This window comes from Cetorhinus maximus, chromosome 4, assembly GCF_964194155.1.
Source record: "Cetorhinus maximus chromosome 4, sCetMax3.hap1.1, whole genome shotgun sequence".
In the NCBI taxonomy this organism is placed as follows: domain Eukaryota; kingdom Metazoa; phylum Chordata; class Chondrichthyes; order Lamniformes; family Cetorhinidae; genus Cetorhinus; species Cetorhinus maximus.
The window spans coordinates 130,949,658-130,975,799 of NC_135882.1; the positions used below are offsets into that span (position 1 = coordinate 130,949,658).

Sequence of the window (26,142 nt, forward strand, 5' to 3'; positions counted from 1 at the left end):
TTCAGCAGCTCCCACTGCTGCTGGCGACCTCCAGGCCGGTCATTCTGGGCGGTGACTTCAACTGCATCATCGATGCGGCTGGACGATCCGGCAGGGCCGGCAGCAGATTGGACGCTACGTCCAGATCCCTGATGGAAACAGTTAAGGATGCCAAGCTGCACGACGTCTTCAGCAACCCTGCAGACGGAGCGCAGCGTAGATACACCTGGTCGCGGCCAGACGGGTCCATTCGTTCCAGGATAGACTTCCTGTTTGTGTCCCGTGCATTCACAGTCAGATCCACCGAGGTCAAGCCGGTGTTCTTCTCTGACCACTGCCTCCTACTGGCGGACTGCCACTTGGAGAAGGACCTGAGGGTGGGCAGGGGGGCATGGAAGCTAAATGTGCAACTGCTGACCCCAGAGAACATTGAGGAGCTCAAGAGGGATTACAAAGGTTGGAGAACCGTGAAACCTCTCTTTGAGTCCCTGACACACTGGTGGGAAGCGATCAAGGGAAGCATCAAGAGGTTTTTCATCCTCAAAGGCACCCAGAAAGCTAGAAAGGAACAGAGGGAAATGTCCCGACTCCAGAAAAAGATGCAGAATCTGCTCCGGCTGCAGTCGATGGGGGTCGATGTCAAGGAGGAGCTCCAAGAGGTGAAGGGCCAGCAAGCCTCGCACTTTGCCTCGGAGGCCTCCAAGATCATCTTCCGTTCCAGAGTCCGCTCCGTGGAGCAGGATGAGACGTGCTCACGTTTCTTCTTCCAAAAGGTACACAGAGAGCGCTCTGTGATCAGCAGCCTGAAGGAAGAAGACGGCTCAGTAAAGTCATCACGGTCCAACATTCTGAGGATCAGCAAATCCTTTTATGCCGGATTGTATGACGTGAAGCCCACGGACAGCACGGCCTCCCAGTCCTTCCTGTCCTCTATCACGGAGGTCTTAGACGACCGTACGCGGGAGAGCCTGGACAAACCGCTAACTCCTGATGAACTGACTAAGGCCCTCGAGTCCTTCGAGAAGAGTAAAACCCCCGGAAGCGACGGCTTGCCGGCGGAGTTGTATTCGGCTCTGTGGGACTTGATCGGCCCAGACCTGCTAGGAGTGTACGAGAGTATGCTCCTGGCCGGTAGTATGTCAGAATCCATGAGGAAAGGCATCATCACCCTCATCTACAAGCACAAGGGGGAAAGGGAGGAAATTAGAAATTGGCGACCCATTTCACTGTTGAATGTGGACTATAAGATTCTGTCCAAGGTCATCGCCAATCGGGTCAAATCCGCTCTGGAATTGGTGATTCACCCTGACCAGACCTGCTCTGTGCCAGGCAGGAAGATCTCTGACAGCCTGGCGCTGCTCAGGGATACGATTGCCTATGTACAGGACAGGGGTGTGGATACCTGCCTCATCAGCTTGGATCAGGAGAAGGCCTTTGACAGAATATCGCACACCTACATGGGGGATGTGCTCTCCAAAATGGGGTTTGGGGAGGGAATTCGAAATTGGATCCAACTGCTCTACACTAACATCAGTAGCGCAGTCTCAATCAATGGGTGGGAAACAGATAGCTTTCCGATTAAATCTGGAGTCAGGCAGGGCTGTCCTCTCTCGCCTGTCCTTTTCGTGTGCTGCATAGAACCCTTTGCCGAGTCCATCAGGAAGGATCCGGGCATAAGAGGAGTGACGATCCCAGGCAGTGGAGGCACTCAGGTGAAAGCCTCCCTGTACATGGACAACGTCGCCGTCTTCTGCTCGGATCCGCTGTCGGTGCGCAGACTGATGCACATCTGCGACCAGTTCGAACTGGCCTCGGGAGCCAAGGTAAATCGTGGGAAGAGCGAGGCCATGTTCTTTGGGAACTGGGCTGACCGATCCTTTGTCCCCTTCACTGTCAGGGCTGACGGCCTGAAAGTGCTGGGGATATGGTTCGGAGGGACCGGGGCATGCGTTAGAAACTGGAAGGAGCGAGTGGCTATGGTGAAAAGGAAACTGGGCATGTGGGAGCGACGCTCCCTCTCCATTGCGGGTAAGAACCTGGTCATCAGGTGTGAGGTACTCTCGCTGTTGCTGTACGTGGCGCAGGTCTGGCCCATTCCAGACTCCTGCGCGATGGCGATCACTCGAGCCATCTTCCGCTTTATCTGGAGGTCGAAAATGGATCGTGTCCGCAGGGACGCGATGTACAAGCCTCTAGATAAAGGGGGAAAAAACGTGCCCAACATCGCCCTCATACTGATGGCCACCTTTGTGTGTGGCTGCATCAAGCGGTGCATAGACCCTCAGTACGCAAACACCAAGTGTCACTACGTGCTGAGGTTCTACCTGTCCCCGGTGTTGCGAAGGATGGGTCTGGCCACGCTGCCGCGGAACGCTCCAAGTAGTTGGACCGTGCCGTACCACCTGTCCCTGGTGGAAAAATTTATGCAGAAAAACACCTTTGACCACAAGTCCATCAGGCAGTGGTCAGCACGTAACGTCCTAGAGGCCCTGAGGGAAAAGGAGAGGGTGGACCCTGCGGGATGGTTCCCCGAGCAGACTGTCAAAGTCATTTGGCAGAATGCCTCATCGCCAGAACTTTCCAACAAGCACCAAGACGTAGCTTGGCTGGTGGTGAGAAAGGCCCTCCCCGTCAGATCCTTCCTACACGCCAGGAAGCTCACCCCCTCTGCACGTTGCCCTCGAGGTGGCTGCGGTGGGGAAGAGACCGTTGTTCACCTCCTTGTGGATTGTGCCTTTGCAAAGAAAGTCTGGAGAGAGATGCAGTGGTTGCTGTCGAGGTTCATCCCGAGCAGTTCTGTGACACAGGACTCTGTGCTCTACGGGCTGTTCCCAGGGACACACACCGAGACAAACATCAACTGCAGCTGGAGGATCATCAACTCGGTGAAAGAGGCGCTTTGGTCTGCCCGAAACTTGTTGGTCTTCCAGCACAAAGAGTTGTCCCCGACCGATTGTTGCGGACTGGCACAATCCAAAGTCCAGGACTACGTGCTGAGGGACGCACTAAAGCTTGGGGCAGCTGCCGCAAAGGCGCAATGGGGAAGGGTCGCTGTCTAAGACCTTTCTACCACAGCGCACCGAGAGACTGGGAACTGTTTAGAGCCCCTCGGGCTGTACAGATCAAAATGAAAAGCTGTAAATGATTGTAATATTGTTTGTACTGATGCACCTGGTGATACATTTTGTAAAAGTTTAACCCTGGATTGTACCCTTGTAATGTTGTTTTTGAAATGGTTTTGAATGTGATTGAAGATATTTTATGAATAAAGTATATTTTTACAAAAAAAAAAAAAAAAAATCTTCAGCTGCTTCATCAATGACCTTCTTTCCATCATAAGGTCAGAAGTGGGAATGTTTACTGATGATCACACAATGTTTAGCATCATGCCTGACTCCTCAGATACTGAAGCAGTCTCTGTCCATATGCAGCAAGACCTGCACTATATTCTGGCTTGGGCTGATAGGTAGAAAGTAACATTCATGCTGCATAAGTGCCAGCCAATGACCATCTCCAACAAGAGAGAATCCAATCATCTTCCCTTGGCATTTAATGGCATTACCATCACTGAAACCCTGACTATCAACATCCTGAGTGTTACCATTGATGAAAAAATGAACTAGTCCAGCCATATAAATACTGTAGAGCAGGTCAGAAGCTGAGAATTCTGCAGTGAGTAACTCACCTCTTGACTCCCCATCTACAAAGCGCAAGTCAGGGAGTGTCATAGAATACTCTCCATTTGCCTGGATGAGTTCAGTTCCAAAGAGAAGTTGGACACCATCCAGTACCCCATTCATCACCTTCAACATTAACTCCCTTCACCACTGACACACACTGGCAGCAGTGGGTACCATCTACAAGTTGCACTGCAGCAACTCACCAAGGCTTCTTCAACAACACCTCCCAAACCCGTGGCCTCTACTACCTAGAAGGGCAAGGGCAGCAGATGCATGGGAACACCACCACCTTCAAGCTCCCATCCAAGGCACACACCATTTTGACTTGGAACTGTATAGTCATTCCTTCACTGTGGCTGGATCAAAATCCTGGCACGCCCTTCTTAATAGCACTGTGCATGTTCTTACAACACATGGACTCCAGTGGTTCAAGAAGGCAGCTCACCACCACCTTCTCAAGGGCAACTAGGGATAGGTGATAAATGCTGGCCTAGCCCATGATGCCCAGATCCCATGAACAAATAAATTAAATAAAAGATCTCCTCTCACTCTCTTAACTCCATTGATTACAGGCCCAACCTGTCCAACCTTGCCTCACATGATAACCCCCTCATTCCAGGAATCAGACATGTGAACCTTCACTGAACTGCTTCTAATGCAATTATGTCCTTTCTTAAATAAGAAGACCAGAACTGTACACAGTACTCTAGATGTGGTCTCACAAATACTCTATATGACTGGAGCAAAGCATCCCTCCTTCTATGTTTCATTCCCCTTGCAATAAATGACAACATACCATTTGTCTTCCTATTCACTTGCTGTACCTGCATACTAATTTTTCGATTCATGTACCAGGACACCCAGATCACTCTACCTTAAAGTTCTGCAATCTCTTTCAATTTAAATAATATGCAACCTTTTATTCTTCCTGCCAAAGTGGGCAAGTTCACATTTTCCCACAGTTTTTTATTCATTTATGGGATGTGGGCGTCGCTGGCTAGGCCAGCAGTTATTGTCCTTGAGAAGGTGGTGGTGAGCTGCCTTCTTGAATCGCTGCAGTCCAAGTGGTGTAAGTACACCCACAGTGCTGTTAGGGAGGGAGTTCCAGGATTTTGACCCAGTGACGGTGAAGGAACGGCAATATATTTCCAAGTCAGGATGGTGAGTGGCTTAGAGGAGCTTCATCTGCCAAATTTTTGCCCACTCACTTCACCTTTCTACACCCTTTGCAGAATCCTTATATCCCCTTTACAACTTACTTTCCTTCCCTACCATCTTTGTGACATCAGTAAATTTAGTGACCATACCTTCAATCCTGTTATCCAGCTCATTAATATAGATTGTAAATAGTTAAGGCCCCAGCACTGATTCCCTGTGGCACTCCATCCATTACATCTTGCCAACTTGAAAATTGCCCATTTATCTTTGTTCTCCTGTTTCCTGATACATGGGAACGCCACCACTTGAAAGTTCCCCTCCAAGCCATTCACCGTCCTGACTTGGAAATACATTGCCACCCCTTCACTGTTGCTAGGTCAAAATCCTGGAACTCTTTCCCACCCCCCCCTGCCCCAGCACTATGGGTGTACCTATACCGCAGGGACTGCAGTGGTTCAGGAAGGCAGCTCACCACCACCTTCTTGAGGGCAATTAGGGCTGGACAATAAATGATGGCCCAGCCAATGAAGCCCACATCCCAAAAATGAATAAAAAGAAAACAACCCTCTACCCATACTAATATGTTACCCGCTACACCACAAGCTCTTATTTAATGTAATAGCCTTTGATGTGGCACCTTATCAAGTGCCTTCTGGAAATCTAAGAACATCACATTCACAGGTTCCCTTTATCCACGTTGCTTGTTACTTCCTCAAAGAACTCTAATAAATTAATCAAACATGATTTCCTTTTCACATAACCATGTTGACTCTGCCTGATTGCATTGAGATTTTCTAAGTGCCCCAATATAACCTTAATAATAGATTCCAGCATTTTCCCATGATGGATGTTAAGCTAAATGGTCTGTAGTTTGCTGCTTGCTGTCTCCCTAATATCTTGAATAGAGAAATTACATTCGCTATTTTCCAATCTGATGGGACCTTTCCAGAATCTCTGGAATTTTGGAAAATTAAAACCAATGCAACTACTATCTCAGCAGCTGCTTCTTTTCAGATTTTAGGTTGAAGCCCATCAGGACCTGGAGACTTGAAACAAAAACAGAAAATGTTGGAAAAACTTAGCAAGTCTAGCAGCATCTATGGAGAGAGAAACAGAGTTAACGTTTCAAGTCCGTATGAGAAGAAGGGACCTTCAGAGAAGAAGGGGACTCGAAAAGTTAACTCTATTTCTCTCTCCACAGGTGCTACTAGACCTCCTGAGTTTTTCCAGCATTTTCTATTTTTGTTTCAGGTTTCCAGCATCCGCAGTATTTTGCTTTTATCTTAGGACCTGGAGACTTGTCAGCTTTTAGTCCCTAATAATTTCTCAGTATTCTTTCCCTGGTGGTTGATATTGTTTTAAGTTCATCCCTCCCTTTTTCCTCTTGATGCCCACTTATTTCTGCGATGTTATTTGTATCCTCCACAGTGCAGGCAGATGCTAAATATCTGTTCAATTCATCCGTAATTTCCCTATTTTCCATTATTAATTCCTCAGACTCACTCTGTAGAGGACCAACGTTCACTTTGTTATTCCTTTTTAAATACTTGTAGAAACTCTTACTTTCTGTTTTTATATTTCTAATTAGCTTTCTCTTGTGCTCTAATTTCTTCCTTTTTTTCAGCAACTCTTTGTTGATGTTTATAATCTGTCCAATCTTCTAACCTGCCACTAATGTTTGCAGAATTGGACACTTATCCTTCCAATTTTATACTGTTATGACCAGTCCCAGATGAGGTCCCCAATATGTTAAATTCCTGAATGAGATTTCCAATCAGTTACGACCGGGACAGGACCCCCGTTTGTTATGATTCTGGGTGAGGAGGAATAAGCTGGCTCCGCTTTTTGTTCAACTCCCTCAGTCGGTCGCAATAAAGGTTAGTTTAAAATTCTTTCCCTGTGGATACCTTTTCCCAGTCCAAATGTATTTACTTTTTAGAAGGAGCCAATTTAACCAGGCTTTCTTGAGTCAAAGAGTAAGTTTATTAGTTACTAAAACCTGAGGGAAAGTAATGAAATTACGCCACACACACACACAGACACACACACCAGAAATGAGAAGCTAAGAGTCCAAATAAAAGTTAAAAAATACACAAATCAGTCCTTGGTTTTTCCGTGAGGCGTAGATGATGGTGGGTTGTGGCCATTAAGTTGCGTGATTTCAGTAGAGTTGACTTTGGCAGATTCTCAGTCTGCTGGAGACAATTGTTGGCTTCTACTGGGGGAGGAATCTTGGTTGTCAGAGAGAGAGAGAGAGAGAGAGAGAGAAATTGCCTGCTTGTCTTTGCAGCGGTGACTGACTAGTGTCTCCTCTTGTTTCTGTCACTCTCACACACTGGTCTGCAGCTAGCCATTTTGCCTTGTGTATTCCCGGGAGGGAAAACAGTCATGCTTTGTGCCCGGTGTCCATTTTTCTTTCATCTCAGACCATTTTACACATTGAGAAATAAATCAACAAGAGATGAATTTTTGGATGACTGCTGAGATGTGGGAACCAGTCTCCATTGTCTCCACAAACGCAGGCGATTAAAAGCCCAGTCTTTTGCATTTTCAGTGTCTTCCTTTCAAGTGTGTCTGTTTGAAATAGGCTTTGACAGCTCTTCAGGTGTGACATTCCATGTTCTCTCAGTATAATCCACATAGGAATTTTCCAGAAAGTGGTCACTTTACATTATCAGCCATCTTTTGATCAGTCTTTACTTATATTCCTTTTTTTAAAAAAATGTTCAGTATGCCCATAGGTAGTTGGCAGCTGTAGTCTGCTGTCTTGACAATACTATCTTTAATTTCCTTAGTTCACATGGATGGTACGACCTTCCCCTGGAGTCTTTTTTTTCTCACTGGCCTGTATCTTTGCTGAGTGTTGCGAAATATCGCCTTAAATGTCTGCCACTGCATCTCTATTGACTTAACCTAATTTCCCAGTTCACTTTCACTAGCTCTGTCTTCATACCCTCACAATTGCCCTTATTTAAGTTCAGAACACTAGTCTTAAACCCACTCCTCTCCTTCGAACTGAATGTGAAATTCAATCATGTTATGATCACTGCTATCTAGGAGTGCCTGCACTATGAAGTCATGAATTAATCCTGTCTCGTTGCATTGTACCAGATCTAGAATAACCCGGTCTCTGGTAGGCTCTAACACAAGATATTGTCCCAAAATCACTCTATGAACTCATCTTCCAGGCTACCTTTTCCAATCTGATTTGTTTAATCTATATGTAGATTAAAATCACCCGTGATCATCGTCATACCTTTCTCACAAGCCCACGTTATTTCTTCCCATCTGCTCCATCCTACAGTGTAGTTACTGTTAGGGAGCTTTAAACTACTCCCCCAAGTGACTTCCTACCTTTACTATTTATCTCCACCCAAACTGATTCTATGGCTTGATTTTTAGAGCTAAGGTCATCTCCCTCTGTTGTACTAATGTCATTCTTGATTAACAGAGCTACCCCTCAACCTTTTCCTAGTTTCCTGCCCTTCCTAAATGTCATGCATCCTCGAATATTCAGGTCCTAGCCTTTGTCATCTTGCTGCCATGTGTCTGTAATGGCTATCAGAGCATGTATATTTATTTTTGTTTGAGCTCTCAATTCATCTGTTTTGTTACTAATGTTATGTGCTTTCAGACACAGAGCTTTTAACCATTTTTTCAATATCTGGTCTTATCTGCTGGTGCACTCTTAAGTTTGTACACTCTGTCTCTTCCTGCCACAATCTGACTATCACTTCTCTTATTGCTACTTGCTCTCTTGCCTTGTCTTTGCTCCTTAATTGATCACACCTTTCCACAATTGATCTGTTGCCCCATTATTTAGTTTAAATCCCTCTCTACTGCCCCAGTTATACGACTCACCAGAACACTGGTCTCAGCATGGTACAGGCGAAGACCTCCCAAAGAGGCACAGCTCCCACTTTCCCCAGTACTAGTGCCAGTTCCCTATGAAATGAAACCAATTTCTCCTACACCAGTCTTTGAGCCACGCATTCAACTCCTTAATCTTAGTTACCCTACACCAATTTGTACATGGCTCAGGTAATAATCCAAAGATTATTACCTTTTTGAGGTTCTGCTTTTTAATTTAGCCCATAGTTGCTCATACTCCCTAAGCAGCACCTCTTTCCTAGTCCTACCTATACCGTTGGCCCCTGCGTGGACTACGACCACTGGATCCTACCCCTCCCATTGCAAGTTTCTCTCCAGTCCAGATAAGGTGTCCAAACCCTGGCACCAGGCAGACAGCAAAGCTTTCTGGGATCTCGCTCTCAGCTGCAGAGAATTGTGTCCATCCTGCTGACCATTCTGTCCACTACTAGCACCACATTCCTATTTACTCCCTCTGCTTGAATGGCCTCCTGTACCATGGTGCCAGTTTGCTAATCCACTTTGCAGCCCCCACTTTCATTGATACAGGCTGCAAGTACCTCAAACCTATTGGACAATTGCAAAGGCTGAAGTCTCCTGCACTCTACCTTCTGGGTCAATGTATCTGCCTCATTCACAGTCACACCCTCCCGTCCCTGACCAAATCAGAAGACCCTATCCTAAGGGGTTGTGACTGCCTCTTGATACAAAGTGCCCAGGTAACTTTCTCCCTCCCTAATGTGTTGTGTTGCGCTGGAGGCCGAGCTGCAGACACTGGCCCTGAGCTGAAGCCCCTCAAGCCGCATACATTGTATGTTGTAGGTCACACCGGTGTTTAGGAACTTCTACGTTCTGCAGTTGCAACACATCACCTGTTCTGCCATCTTTATTATGTGTTAATATTCACTTATGAATTCCTTATAATCTTATGTTCTCAACCTTTGAGGAAGTGATGGTGTGTTTGGTTTGTTGAAATCCAAGTGTTATTTTGTTCCCATCATAAAGCTTTTAATTGTGAAGTATAAAAACACTTAAAATAAACCAAGTATATACATTTTCATTTTTTTAAAAAATTCACAGAGGAAGCATGCCCCCACCTCTCAATGCACCATCAATGTTGTGGCTCTAGCATTTATATTTCTCTCAGCAGGTTAATATGGGTATTTATTTTTGTCCCTGTTCAAGGAATGGAATGTCACAAGCCCAACCCTAATCTTGTGGAACCCCATCCATGATCATCTAACACCTGCCATCCTGTTATTTTTCTAAGCGAGACTAGCAAATCCGTGCCAACTAGAAACTGCCAGCTTACTTCACATCAAGCCTCTGCAACCGCAGGAGGAGACTTTAATTCCATTGTTCTGGGCTGGCCTTGGGCCTGGTCCCATAGGTGAAAGGCACATGTCCTCTGAAAGAACATTGTTTTTTATTGAAGATGGAATAGCAGGTTCGTTTTTTTTCCCCTAATTGACAGCTCTTACACTTTTAAATCCATCCTTTACCCTCAGTGACTCGGCAGCAGCTCAGAACATGTGTGGGCAGGCTGTGAGTGCGTAGCTCTACAACAACAACTTTCACTTCTACAGCACCTTTAAAGTAGGAAAAGGTCCCAGACCACTTCATGGAGGCATAAATCAGATAAAAATCAAAAGCCGTCCCGTGTATTAGGCAGCAGGAGGTACACAGAAGTGAAGGATGAGCCTTTTTTTCATCCCAGTGGGAAGCAAATAAGAAGGAAATTCTCATTGCTTGTAATAGAGGCAAAAGCAACCAAAGTCTGGTTCCAATAGGGAACTCCCCTCCCCCATGTCATGTTTCATCAGCACCTCAAGGAAATCTTCAGATTTAAAACTCTAACTTAACTTATGCAATTTTTCAATGTCTAGTCTGACACTAATTTCCTTTTATTGCTTCAGCAGTAATATACAGCCCAAGTCCTGAGCTGCACAATATCCACTGCTTGATAGGAATCGTTATTTAATTTGGAAAATGAAGTTTTGGGTCTTGTATCGCCTGATGATAATGTTGTATTACTTGATGCAGTCATACTGTTTACTGCTGGTTGAACTGCGTGGCGCTATCTCCCCAGTACTTAAGATTAAATATACCACTATTGTGATGCTGAGCTAAAGAAACTGGGAAGCTTCTAGCTTTAAACCCAGCCAATGACCTCTGCTGAGATGGCTGAAGAGCTCCACAGTTGGCTTTAGCACCGAAGGTTGGCAAAAATTGCCCTTGTTGGACAGTGATCTCTGCAAAAAGATCAGAAAGAAAGGCTTACATTTGTACAGCACCTTTCAAGGATGCCCCAAAGCACTTACAGGCAATGCAGTATTTGTGAAGCGTAGCCATTTGTAGCACAAGAAATATGGCAGCCAATTTATGCACAACAAGATCCCTGAAGTAGCAATGTGATGACTACTGGATAGCCTGTTTTTAGTGATGTCGGTTGAGGAATAAATATTGGCCAAGACACCTGAGAGAATTCCCCTGCTGTACTTTTAAATATTGCCATGGGATCTGTTGTATCCACCAGAAAAGTGTGTGTATGTGGCCATGATCAATTTATCTGTTAGCGTTCACTGTCTTAAAAAGAAAAATTGTCACTTGGGTCTGCAAATCACGTTTCATCAGCACCTTCAAGGGAGCCTTCAAATTTCAGACTCTTATTCAATGTACACAATTTTTCAACACCCAGTCTCTGACACTAATTCCCTTTTATTGCTTCAAGGTTAATATAAAGCCCAAGTTCTGAGCTGCACAATTTCTGTTGCTCAGTAAGAACCATTATTCAGAAGGTGGTCTTTGTAGAGCTGTCATGAGTTAGTGCAGCAGAGAAAGGAAGGGAAAAAATTTCCATTGTCAGTTGAAAGCTCAAAGCAACTCTTGTCTAATTGCAAGCAATATCTGTCTTATTATAACCTGAAAACCTGGCTAGATTGATATATTCATTTTCTGCAGCTACTTGCTGGTGTCTCGACAATCTACCTTGATCTTTTTAGATAATGTGGATTAGTCCAGGACACTGGCTAACTGAGGTGTACCCATGTATTCAATAGATGTTAAACTCAAAGTGTTCCTTTAAATAGAGTGCTGCTTCTGAATATCTCATTTTTAGTTTGACAAGTGAGCACCTTGATTTAAAATAAAATCAGTAGTAAATCCAACCAACAAAGTGACTTGCCTGCACCCAATTGTTTATTAAACAGGGTCGCAAAGAAACCTGATAAATGCGCAGCCACTTTGCCAAGAAATCTGATCAGGTTCGCAATGAACTTGAAAGGGAAAAAATAAGCAATTTCAAATTTTTGTATTATAGCCTTGTTCCTTCTGCATTTCAATCCAAGCAAAATTTGGGAGGGGTGGGTGGGGGGGAGGGAAATGGTGGTGTGGTAGGAAAGAAAAGAGCTTTAGTAGAATTCACACCTTCTAGGCAAGTGATGAGGCTGTTGTGATCCACTGTTGTTTCCAAGTGGAGTGGGGTTGAGATGATGGAGACAATCATTGACAGTTTGTAAGGATAGATTGATTAAGGAAGGTTTGGTTGTGGTTCAAGATCTACTATTTAATGCCTACATCATAATACAATTTTTTCAGAAAATTCACACCCCAACAATGTAATTCTGATGCAAAAATCATAATGGTCTAGAATTAGCACTTCTAATAATGGTGGTAACTGTCAATGTTCGCCGTTATTACTCTGTAAACTGATAGCAACTTCTGGCATCTGCACTATATGCCTTTATATGTGGAAATCAGGTATTTGCTGTCATTGATACCCTATTCCTCTGTGGGGTGTGCTATTGTAATCTTCACAGATGTGATTGGTGAATTGTTGTGAACTTAACTTTTTATGCACTATTCTCACTGTAAAAACCATTGAAAATGTTAAACCATATTGAATGAGGTATAACTGAGTTTTTAACTGCATACTAATTCATAACTACTGCTGAACAACCTCTCTGCCTTTGACAAACTAATTTTTTTAAGTGTATTGTGTCATTACCTCAGCAGAACATTTTAAAATTCCATTATTTTTAAAACAATTCATCTTGATTTTATTTTTAAAATTTGTTAGATATTTTGGCTTCTAACCTAATCCATTGTGTATGTCCCAATCTGTACTTTGCTTTCTGTAAAATGATTATAATGTGAATTACAAAACCTGACATAATCCAAAGATATTGTGTAAAGGGACAGACAGATTTATACAGTACCCATCACCTCTCCCACCTGTCTCAAAGCACTTTGCATACAATTGCTTCTTTTTTTACAGAACAATATCTAATATAGCTGATGAGGCAAATGTTGACCAGGATCTCAGGGAAAACTTTTTTTTTCAAATTGTGCCATGGAATCTTTATCATTAACCTGAAGGACTGAAACTCTGATGCAGCACTCCCTCAGTGCTACACAGTATTTCAGCTTCGATTATCTGCTCGTAAATTGTTTGCGCATGGTACATTGGAACTTTATTTGGATGTTTAACTGAAAGTTCACCTGTGAACGTGACATAGATGTTATATTTGAAATAACAATAATTATTTTTTTCTTACTGTTTAATGTCAGCAGTTTATTTCAAATGTCACCATGGATGTACTAATTTTTTAATTTGAATTTACTAAGCTGAGTGCACTTTTGTGCAGCTACAATTTGTAATATGATAAGGACACAGCAATTTAAAGCTTTATTTCCCAGCAAAACTTGAATTTCAATTTTTTTCAATGTGATATTTATAAGAGTGAAGTTTACTGTCAGTGTTCTCTTTGTGCTGCAGGTGGATACAAAGTATTTCAGAAATTATCAAAATCTTATTCACTAAGGTAAATTTGTTCAGACTATTGCATGTGCATGCATCTGATAAACATTTCAGCTTTATCCCCGAATACAACAACATTCAGGACCCTAGTGGATGAGGGGAATCATATTGGATAGAACAGATAACAATTGTATCCCTTGAAATCCCATTTGTTCAATTGTATACCTGCATTTATGTGGCTCCTTATAATAATGTCTTAAATAGTTTCAAACAATGAATTGGTTTTGAAGTGTGGTTCTTGTTTAAGTAGAAAGAATTTTGGTGGAGATTAAAAACCGCTTCAATTCCAAGTGACAAGATATTTGTGAAATGATACATACAGTTCATTTGTAGAGCTCTGGTGCATTTATTCAATTTCAGTATTGAGATCTTATTCAGTAAAATACTGCCCTCTTCAGTAAATAATATTATTTAGAGGATTGGAGACTATTCAGTTTATCATGTCCAATGTTTTATCATGCAGAGATGGGAATGTTACTCCACTTATTGCCAATCCCTAATTGCTCTTGAGAAGTTTTTGGTGAGCTGCCTTCTTGACCCCTGCAGTCCTATGGTGAAGGTATTCTTAAAGTTCAATTGAGTAGGGTAGGGAATTCCAGGATTTGCATCCAGTGATAATGAAGGAGCAACAATATATTTCCCAGTCAGGATGGTGTGTGACTTGGAGGGAAGGTGGTGGTGGTGGTGGTGGTGGTGGTGTTCCCATGCACTTGCTGTCCTTGACATCCTAGGTCATGGGTTTAGGAAGGTGCTGATGGAGAAGCTTTGCTGCAGTGCATCTTGTGAATGGTACACACTGCAGTCATAATGTGCCAGTGGAGGGAGTGAATATTTAAGGTGATGGATGGATGCCAATTAAGTGGACTGTTTTGTCTTGGCTGGTATTGAGCTTCTCGAGCGTTGTTGGAATTGCACTCTTCCAGACAGGCGGAGTGTGTTCCATTACACTTCTGGCTTGTGTCTTGTAGATTGTGGAAAGGCTTTCGGGAGTCAGGAAGTTAGTCACTCACCTTGGAAATCTCAGCCTCTGACCTGCACTTCATAAGATCAGAAGAAACGGTTGTTTTTCAGGGGGCATAAAAAGAGGCCTTTTTTAGTGCTGCTTTGGGTGCATAGAGTGCAAGGTGGGAGCTTGGTGAGTGAGGGGGTTTGGTAGAGGGAGGAGGAAGGTGCTCCTTTTTTTCTACCATTCTTTCAGCCTCTAGTAGATGGCTCTTACTTCGGTACAGGGGAAGAAGCTGATTGGTGAGTAACTGGTAAGTTATTCCACTTATTCTAATTGTAATAAATAATTTTTAAAGTTACGGTATGGCGGGTCAGTTCAGCCCAGTGGAATGTACATCCTGTAGTATGTGGGAAGTTATGAACGCACCATGTGTCCTAGACAAACATATCTGCAGGAAGTGTCACCAGCTGCAGAAGCTTGAGCTCTGGGTTTCGGAGCTCGAGCAGCAGCTCTAGTCGCTGTGGTGCATCCGCAAGGCTGAGAACTATGTGGGTAGCATGTTTAGGGAGGTGGTCAGGCCACAGGTTGGGAGCGTATAGGCAGAGACTGAATGGGTGACCACCAGGCAATCTCAGAGAACCAGGCAGGTAGTGCAGGAATTCCCTGAGTCGATCTTGGTTGCTAATCGGTTTTCCACTTTGGATACTGGTGAGGGCGATGGCTCCTCAGGGGAGTGCAGCCAGAGCCAAGTCCATGGCACCACGGGTGGCTCATCTGCACAGGAGGAGAGGAAAAAGAGTTGAAAAGCAATAGTGAAAGGGGATTCGATAGACAGGGGATCAGGCAGGCATTTTCGCGGCAATAAGTGTGACTCCAGGACGGTATGTTGCCTCCCTGGTTCCCGGGTCAAGGATATCACCAAGCGGCTGCAGGACAACCTTCTGGGGGAGGATGAACAGTCAGAGGTCATGGTCCACATTGGTACCAATGACATAAGTAAGAAGGGGGATGAGGTCTTGAAAGCAGAGTTTAGGGAGTTAGGAAAGAAATTATAAAGCAGGACCTCAGAAGCAGTAATCCCAGGATTACTCCAAGTGCCATGTGCTAGTGAGCATAGAAATAGGAGGATTGATTGATTGAACACGTGGCTGGAGAACTGGTGTAGAAAGGAGGGCATCAGTTTTCTGAGGCATTGGGACCAGTTCTGGGACAGGTGAGATCTGTACAAGATGGACAGGTTACACCTTAACAGGACAGGGACTAATATCCTCACGGAGATTTGCTAGTGTTGCTGGGGAGATTTTAAACTAGCTTGTCAGGGGATGGAAACCCAAGGGGTAGCTCAAATTGGAAGGAAGTAAAGCTGGTAACAGGAAGTAGAAAAGTAGCAAGTGACATTGGAGGACAGGTGAAACAAAGGTGAACATCAACTAAGCTTAGCATATGGAATAATGTCAAAAATACAAAGTTAAGGACACTATCTGAATGCACGCAACATTTGCAACAAGGTAGATGATTTAAAGACACAAATAGAGGTAAATGGGCTTGATCTAATTGCCATTTCAGAAACATGGCTACAGGGTGGTCAAGACTGGTCAGGGATATTCGACATTTAGGAAGGACAAGCAGAAACGAAAGGAGGCGGTGTTGCACTGATAATAAGGGATGAGATCAGTATATTAGTAAGGGAAGATCTCGGATTGGAAGAACAAAATGTGGAATCTGTTTGGGTGGAGCTAAGAAACAGCAAACATTGGTAGGAATTGTTTATAGGCCACCAAACAGTAGTGGTAATGTGGGGCATGGTATTAATCAGGAGATTAGAGAAGCATGTAGCATGGATAGTAGAGTAATCATAGGTGACTTCAATCTGCATATAGACTGGGTAAATCTAATGAGCACTAATGTTGTGGAGGACGAGTTTCTAGAGTGTGTTGGGGACGGTTTTCTAGAGCAGTATGTTGAGGGACCAAGAAGAGAACAGTTTATTTTAGATCTAGTATTATGTAATGAGAAAGGGCTAATTAATAATCTTGTTGTAAAAAGAACCTTTAGGGATGAGTGAATGTCATAGAATTTTACATTATGTTTGAAAGTGAAGTAGTTCAGTCTGAAGTCAGGGTTTTAAATTTGAACAAAGGAAATTGTGAAGGCATGAAGGCTGAGGTGGATTGGGAAAATACATTAAAATGTATAACGGTATATAGGCAATGGATAGTCTTTAAATAATTATTACATAGTTCACAGCAATTATACGTTCTTCAAGGCACAAAACCCAAAAAAGTCAGTCAACCGTGGCTAACAAAGGAAGCTAAGGATTGTATAAGATTAAAAGAAAAGACCTATAAAGTTGCCAGAAATAGAAGTAAAACTGAGGATTGGAAACATTCCAGAATACTGCAAAGGAGGACCAAGAAACTGATATAAGGAGAATAGAATATGAATGTGAACTAGCAAAAAACATAAAAACGGATTGTAAAAGCTTCTATGGGTATGTAAAAAGGAAAACTTTTAGCTAAAACAAATGTGGGCCCATTACAGAACGAGTCAGGAGAATTCATAATGGGGAATAGAGGAATTGCAGAGAAGCTAAATGATTACTTTGGGATGTGAAGACAGATGCAACATATCAGTTCAATTTAGCTGCCATTTTCTTATTTCCCATTATTAATTCCTCATTCTCACTCTCTGGAGGTCCAAAGCTTACTTTATTTGCTCTTTTTCTCTTTAAATACCTGTAGAAACTCCTATCTGTTTTCTTCTACTAGCTAGCTTTCTCACATACTCTAATTTCTACCTCCTTATTCATCTTTCAGTCATTCTTTTCTGTTCTTTATATTCTGTCCAACCTTCTTACCTGCCACATCTTTGCGAAATTATATGCTTTTTCTTTTAATTTGATGCTATCTTTAACTTCTTTAGTTAGCCATGGATGGTGTGCCCTTCCCTTAGAGTTTTTCTTTCTCACTGGAAAATATATTTTCTGAGTAGCCTGAAATATCTCCTTAAATGTCTGCCACTGCATCTCTACTAGTCTACCCCCTTAACTTGATTTCCCAGTTAACGTCAGCCAGCACTGTCTTCATGCCCCTACAATTGCCCTTATTTAAGCTTAAAACACTAGTCTTAGATCCACTCCTCTCTCCCTGTAACTCTGAATTTCAGTCATATTATGGTCACTGCTACCTAGGGGCACCTTGACTATGAGATCATTAATTAATCCTGTCGCATTGTACATTACCAGACCTAGTATAGCCTACTCTCTGGTTGGTGCTAAAACATGCTGCTCCAAGAAACTGTCCCGAAAACATGATGAACTCATCATCCAGGCTACCTTTGCCAATCCGATTTGTTCTATCTATGTCTAGATTAAAATCATCCATAATTATTGCCAAACAAAAATAAACTACTATACAAGGTTAGAAAGATAAAACAATTTACAATATCTATCTTATGCTCTAATATTCAGGGTTAATGTGAGGTACATGTGAATTAACCAGCAAACTGTGGTCAAACATACCATACTGCTCACTAAATGGCAAATGCAAACAAGACAGAGTCCATAGCTTTCTCAACAACCCACCCAGGCATCAGTAAATACTGTGAGTCAACCAATCTCACTGAAACTCCGCCTCTATCACGAGGGTTTCCAGTCTTCATCTTCGAAGATCTCACCTTGGAATTCTCTCTATAAGTCTCCAACTAGGATGGTATTTACAACGGCCCACCTCACAGGGTTTCAATATTGTCTCTGAGATTCCATTCCCCTACAGGCTGGGTAAATCTAATGAGCACTAATGCTGTAGAGGACAAGTTTCTGGAGCTGATTCCTGAGTCTGCGCTCAAATAGCAACTCACAAGCACAACTTCAGCTCTTTGGCTGTGCCAAGCAGAATACTACTGCCCCAAAGGGGTACCTTTGCCCTAACAACCTGCAGCACAGAGTTACCAACCTTCTGTTGCCCTCTTAGTTCTTCAGGGCTTCTCCTGAGTCTTCTTCAATTGTCAGGGCTTCTCCTGGGCCCACTTCACTTACAGTCTGCTAACTGTAGTCCTTTTTCTGCTTTTTAACTTAACTGGGACCTCTTCCTGACCGTGTCCCCTGTCTGGGACTCTCCTTTTGGGGCCTCTCCCTGTCGTTTGCCAAGAACTGTTGTCTTCAATGGCACTCTGCTCTTGGTCACATGACTCGGGTTTACATGCTGCTTTCCATCTCTGCGCAGGTGCTCTGGGCCTGTCCTCAGCCCAAAGAGAACACATTGCTGAATTACACATATGCAGCCCTCTCCCGGTCTGCGTATGCACAAAAACTCTGAGGCCTGTTGGGCCTTGGGGTTCCGACCCTCCTGGTCTCCAACAAGGCAAATATAATTTTCATTACACATGTCATGGTTGAAAAGGTGGGTTTATTTATTTGCCAAGTATATGCAAAAACATGATTTTTGGGGCTGGAAAAATGTGGCCAACTTGCATGCCAGCTCGATTTGCACTCAATGATCTACAAAACACTACATCTGCTGATTCCCCTTTATCCACCCTTCTTATCATGTCCCCTGAGAACCCCAATAAATTTGTTAAATACTATTTCACAAAACCATGTTGACTCTGCCTGATGGTATGATGATTTTCTAAATGTCCTGCTATTATCTCTTTAATAATGGATTCTACCATTTTCCCAATGACAGGTGATAGGCTAACTGGCCAGATTATTTATATGACTGGTCAAGTTAAGTTTCTGGTCATTGACTATGCCAATGCTAGATCGCAAAATACATTAGGAAGGGCATTCAGCATATTTGAATTCAGCATCTGAGCTTCCTACCCTCTATTTACCCTATCACCAAGTTCTACCTCCATAACATCGCCCATATCCTCCCCTGCCTCTGCTCATCTGCTGCTGAAACCCTCATCCATACTTTTGATAGCTCTACACTTGACTATTACAATGCTCTCCTGTCTGGCCATTCACCTTGCATCCTTTGTAAACTTGGACTCATCCTAAATTCTTGAGTCTCACCAGGTTACCTGCACCTATCACCCCTGAGCTCACTAGCCTACAATGGTTACCACTATGCGATTGCCTTGATTTTAACATTTTCATCCATGTTTTAAATCCCTCCATAGCCTTGCACCTCCATATCTCTGTAACCTCCTCCTGCTCCACAACCCTCTGAGATATCAGCGCCCCTCTAATTATGCCCTCTTCTGCATCCCCAATTTTAATCCCTGGCAGTGTACCCTCAGCTGCTTTGGCTCTAAGACCCTGAATTACCTCCTCCTCGGGGTGCTTCTTAAAATCAACGTCTTTTGCGAAGTTCTTGATCACCTGTCCCAATAACCCCTTATGTGGCTTGGTGTCAAATTCTTGATGACATTCCTGTGAAGCACCATATGATGTTTTACGACACTTAACTGCTTATAGATCCAGGTTGTTTTTATTGTCACTCGGAATAATCCTACACTTCCCCACCCCACACCCCCTGCAATTATTTCGAAAGATGGCCGGTTTTTCAGCTCTACCATTATCCAGTGTAGATTCAAAGTTGACCATTCTCTACAAGAACTTCCTGTTAGCAGTGACTAAGTTACCAATAAAATAGTTTGATCCTGTATCCTCTGTCCCACTCAGTTGAAGCTATCTAAAATATCTAATCCAATTTCCCTGCTCTTTCACCATATTCTCTTGTATTCTTTTACAAATATTTGTCCAGTTGCATTTTAAATGATGTAGCCTTTTCCTCATTTGTGACATGTTTTGCAGTAGTCTGCTCTGTCACTGTCTCCCTTTCTGCTAGACAACCTGGCCAAATTTCCTCTAAGTCTCCCCTCTGCCTGACCCTGAACTTGTTTCCTTCTCTAGTTTCTCTCTTATCTCCTCTCATGCACTTCCAGTTCATCTTGTCCATGAGACCCATCTTCTGCTCTGTTGACACTGTTCCCACTAAATAACTGACCACCCAACTTCCTTCCTGGCTCTCATGTTAGCTGATATTGTTAATGGTTCTCTCTCCTCAGGTGTTGCTCCCCTCATTCACATCTGCCTTCATCACCCCTCTCCTCATAAAACCAAACCTTGACTCTTTTGTCCTTGCAAACTACTGTCCCATCTCCAACCTCCTTTTCCAAAGTCCTTGAATGTGTTGTCACCTCTCAAATCCATGCCCATCTTTCCTGGAGCTCCATGTTTGAGTCACTTCAATCTGATTTCCACCCAGCTACAGTACTGAAACAGTTTTTATATAAGTTGCAAATGCCACTATCACAGGATGTCAAAGGCAACTATTTGTCCTTCACCCTTTTCTACCTGGCTGCAGCCTTTGCCATGGTTGATCAGACTATCATCCTCCTACTCCTTTCTACCATTGTCCAGCTGGATGGGACTACAGTCATCTGGTTCCATTCTTATTTATCTCATTGTAGCCAAAGAATCCCCAGCAATGGCTTCTCTTCCTATTCCTGCACAGTTACCCCTGGCCCCCAAAGATCTATCCCGCCTTATTTCTCATCTGCCTGTTGCACCCTCAGTGACATCATCCGAAAATACAATGTCAGCTTCCACACGTATGCAAACACCAGCATCTGTCCCCACCCCTCCACTGTCTCTAACTTGTCAGACTGCTTATCTAGCATCTAATATTGGATTAGCAGAAACTTCCTCCAATTATATATCGGGAAAACCAAAGCCATTGTTTTCTGCCCCTGTTCCAAACTCCATTCCCTAGCTATCAACTCCATTCCTCTCCCTGGCAACAATCTTGAGATTAAACCAGTTGGTTCACAACCTTGGTGTCATATTTGAAGCCAAGCTGACCTTTCAACCACAATTTTGTGCCATCACCAAAATGGCCGATTTCAACCTCGGTAATATTTTCTGACTCCATCCCTACCTCAGCTCTTCTGTTGCTGAAACCCTCATCTGTGTCTTTGTTACCTCTATATTTGACTATTCTAACGCACTCCTGGATAATCTCCCACGTTTTACCCTTCATAAAATTGAGGCCATCCAAAACTCTGCTGCCCATGTTCTAACTTTCACCAAATCCCATCCACCCATCACCCTGCACTCGCTGCCCTACATTGGCTCCCAGTTAAATGCCTCAAGTTTTACAATTCTCATCCTTGTTTTCAAATCCCTCCGTGGCCTTTTCCCTATTTCTGTAGTTTCCTCCAGTCCCAAAACCTCTTGAATACTTGCGCTCCTCTAATTCTGTCCTCTTGAGCAACCCTGAATTTAATTGCTCCTCCATTGGTGGTCATGCATTCAGCTGCCTAAGCCCAGAATTCGGGAATTCCCTCCCTGCACCTCTCCCTTCTCTACCTAACTTTCTCCCTTTAAGACACTCTTTAAACCTACTGTTTTGACCCAGCTTTTGGCCATTTGTCCTAATATCTCCTTATATTCTATTTTGTTTTCTAATGCCTTTGTAAAGCCCTTTGGGATGTTTTATTATGTTAAAGACACTATATAAATAGAGGTTGTTGTTGCTTGTTCTTCAATTGAACTCTGAACTGACTTCTAAGTTTTAAAGAACATTTTCATATTTTTCTGCCCTTTTCTTGTTTTCTTTGCCTCACAGTAGCAGTCCTAGCTTGTAGAATTTGTTTTAAAAAGCTACTTTTTCTTCTGATTGCTTAATAGAGTAAATCGGTCATATAGAGCAGGAAGGTCCCAGAATCCATGCACATTTGGTTACCTCAGCTGGGAATTGGTATGGGAGCAGCTGTTTCCATCATTGCCCCTCACATAAAAGCGGGGATAGATCAGCTCAGGTTTTCACTATCAATGTGCATTGATTCCTGCTGAGAATACCTTTTGTGAGGACATTTGAGTAGGACATTGGCACACAAACAGTTTGCTAGCATTTGAGGGGAAGCTTCTATGAGGTTGCAAGAGGGCTGCAATATCTATGGTACCCCCCCGCCCCCCCGCTTCTAAAAACGTTTTAAATTAATTTATTATCATTCGCAATCCCTCATGTCGAGGATGATTATTCCTCGGAAGTGAGAGCTGGATGGTAGTAATATGCCAGTGTTGGTTCACAGATGGCTTGTGAGCCCTAACCTAGGCTTGCACGCTGTCCCACAGTGAAGGCATCAGTTTTTAGCTGGTAGAGGCAGTGGCAGATTTTTGGCTTGAGCAACTGCCATCTCTTTCCATCTCTCTCGTCATTCTCTCCCAATCAGCAAGAGTAGCCTTTGGAAAATCTTGACACCATTTTCAATGATGGGTCTCAAGGACAATTAGGAATGAGCAATCAATGTTGGCCTAGCCAGCAATGCCCAGAACCCATGAACAAATAAAAAAATCGTTTTGGTCACAATTGGGCATCTGCTTCCCATGTGTTAATGTTAATAGTGCAAATCTTCACCAAGGCTTTGAGATTGTCTTTGAAAAGTTTCCTTTGGCCGCTGTGTATATAAATTCCCTGTTGTAGCTCTGAGCAAAGCACCTCTTTGCGAAATCTTGAGTTGAACTTTCTGACAACATGTTGTAATTTATTATAAAGACAGGCTTGTGATAGTATCCAATCAAGAATGATTCTGCAGCTTCATTGGGATTGGATTTGATATATTCTGGAAAAGTTTAAACTCTGTTTTATTCAGAAACCTTCCAGCATATAGATGTCTGGTGAGGGCAGGGCCTGGGGCCCCAAAGGTTGAACAGCTGTGCAGCGCTTAATGTTGAGGCTCACACATGCTCTTATAGCTAAAGTACAGAAGGCAACTGGCATCCTTGAAATGTACTCTAGCAAGGAATCAACATCATAGCAGAGCAAGGGAACAAACTGGAGCAAGGACAATCTGTTGTTTTTAAGAAGCCAGTTCATGCTGGGAGCAATAAGGTCATCTTCAAAAAAAAAAATACATTTGAGGGGCAGCTACTCTCCAGTAAAGGGTGCAGAATCTCATTTTCCTCTAACTCTCTGCATGAATCATGCCTTGAGCTTCTGTGGCAGAGTGAGCAGCTGATAGCTTTGTTTCCACCTGTCCGAACCTTAATAGGCTATAAGATGTTGATTGAGGCCTTCCTTTACAGCATGGTTAAGATTAAGAACTCCAAGTAGCTGGGGCAAAGATCTGCGCTCTCCAATTCCCGGCACTGGTTCAAATTTTTATTAGTGGAAAAACAAACTGAGTGTATTTCAAGGTTTAGTGGCACCATATCCAAATGTTTTAATTTTCTGGTGAAATTGTACTTTGTTATATTAAGTTTTCCTTATTTCATTCATCATAACTAGACAATACTTCTTTTATTGAAAACAAAAATAAAAATACCTGGAAAAACTCAGCAGGTCTGGCAGCATCTGTGGAGAGGAGCACAGTTAACGTTTCGAGTCCGAATGACTCTTCAACAGAACTAAGTAAAAATAGAAAAGAGGTGAAATATAAGCCGGTTTAAGGGGGGAGGGGTAGAGCTGGATAGAGGGCCAGTGATAGGTGGAGACAGCCAAAAGATGTCATAGACAAAGGGACAAGGAGGTGTTCAAGGTGATGATATTATCTAAGGAATGTGCTAATTAAGGGTAGAAAGCAGGACGAGCAAGGTACAGATAGCCCTAGTGGGGGTGGGGTGGGGTGAAGGGAAGGGATCGAAATAGACTAAAAGGTAGAGATAAAACAATGGATGGAAATACATTTAAAAATAATGGAAATAGATGGGAAAAGAAAAATCTATATAAATTATTGGGAGAAAAAGGGGGGGATCGGAAAGAGGGTGGCGATGGAGGAGAGAGCTCATGATCTAAAATTGTTGAACTCGATATTCAGTCCGGAAAGCTGTAAAGTGCCTAGTCGGAAGATGAGGTGCTGTTCCTCCAGTTTGCATTGAGCTTCACTGGAACAATGCAGCAGGCCAAGGACGGACATGTGGGCATGAGAGCAGGGTGGAGTGTTGAAATGGCAAGCGACAGGGAGGTCTGGATAATGCTTACGGACAGACCTAAGGTGTTCTGCAAAGCAGTCACCTTTTATTGACCTATTTGTTGAAGGATGTTTGCCTATTTCTGGGACATCACATCTTGGGGGTTGCCATTGACCAGAAGCTGAACTGGACCAGCCATATAAATATTGTGGCTAAAAGAGCAGGTTAGAGGCTTGGAATTCTGGGCAAGCTATTCACCTGCTGCCTCCCTAAAGCCTGTCCACCATCTACAAGGCTGAAGTCAGGAGTGTGATGGAATACTCACCACTTGCCAGGATGAGTGCAGCTTTTTAACACTCAAGAAGTTGGACACCATCCAGGACAAAGCAGCCTGCTTGATTGGCAGCGCATCCACCACCTTAAACATTCATTCCCTCCATCACCGACGCACAGTGGCAGCAGTGTGTACTATCTACAAGATGCACTGTAGCAACTCACCAAGGATCCTTCAACAGCCCTTCCAAACTCCAACCACTGCCACCTAGAAGGACAAGGGCAGCGGATGCATGGGAACACCACGACCTGTAAATTCCCTTCCATACCACACACCATCCTGACTTGGAAATAAATCACCGCTCCTTCACTGTCGCTGGGTCAACATCCTGGAACTCCCTTCCAAACAGCACTGTGGCTGTTCTTGCAACACATGGACTGTGGTGATTCAAGGGGGCGGCTCACCACCACCTTCAAGGGCAGTTAGGGGTGAACAATAAATGCTGGCCTAGCCAGCAATGCCCACATCCTGTGAAAGAATTTTTTTTTAAATCACTTGAGCAAACGTGGCTCTCTTCGCCAGAAGAGTGTTACCTAGTTCGAGTTATGTAATGAAAGGACACTAATTATTATTTACTTTCATATTTTCCAGAAACAAAGTATTGTAAATCCTGTTTTAGTGCTCAAGTCCTATTGCTGATGGTTTAACAGTAGAAAGTTATTGAGTTTTTTTCTCTTTTTCAGCAAGCTTGAGCAACAGTTTTTAAACTACTTGTACAGGTAAATATTATTAACTACAAAAAAGCACCTAGATTGTGTTCAATTTTATGCCAGGAAACTCGTTAGATTCCACAAAATTGAGTATCTTCAGGTTCTCTTTTCTTTCTCTCCCCTCTTCTTTTCGTATTTCTTTTTCCTTTTTTCTATTCTCATGAACCTGCATAGCGAGGGGAGGGCTATTTATCATAAAGACAAGAGCAATCCTGGCCTCACTGAAAACATGTGCTCTTTCCAGTACTGGTCACCGGATAGCAATTACTAACATGAAGATTCTCTTCACCCACCCTCCTCCTTGTTAACCATTTTATAGCCAGTTGGCAAGGGGAGGTGGTGACGTAGTGGTATTGTCACTGGATAGGTAATCCAGAGACCTAGGTTAATGCTCTAGGGACCAGTGTTTGAATCCCACCATGGCAGATGGTGGAATTTGAATTCAATAAATATCTGGAATTAAAAGTCTAGTGATGACCATTGCCGATTATTGTAAAAAAAAAACCCATCTGGTTCACTAATGTCCTTTAGGGAAGGAAATCTGCCACCCTCATTTGTCTGGCCTAGATGTGAGTCCAGACCACAGTAATATGGTTGACTCTTAAAAAAAGGATGGGCAATAAATGCTGGCCTAGCCAGCAATGCCCACATCCCAGAAACAAATAAAAAGACCAGAAGTCAATCAGTTTTAGATTTATTCACAAAATGAAATGTTACGAATAGCTCCTAACTCTACAACCTACCACCAGTGTCAACAAGTGTCTCTTCGTATCCAATGATTGTC

General features: G+C 43.3%; 1 protein-coding gene across 3 annotated transcripts in view; it reads left to right on the forward strand.

Moving 5' to 3' along the window:
- slc35d4 (solute carrier family 35 member D4) overlaps nt 1-26,142 on the forward strand; it is a 211,557-nt gene that overhangs the window by 58,513 nt on the left and 126,902 nt on the right. For all 3 annotated transcript variants that reach the window (XM_078540823.1, XM_078540824.1, XM_078540821.1), the window contains 2 exons: nt 13,465-13,510; nt 25,332-25,367. In XM_078540823.1, coding sequence (XP_078396949.1) covers nt 13,465-13,510; nt 25,332-25,367 — 82 coding nt within the window. The remainder of the gene's footprint in view (nt 1-13,464; nt 13,511-25,331; nt 25,368-26,142) is intronic.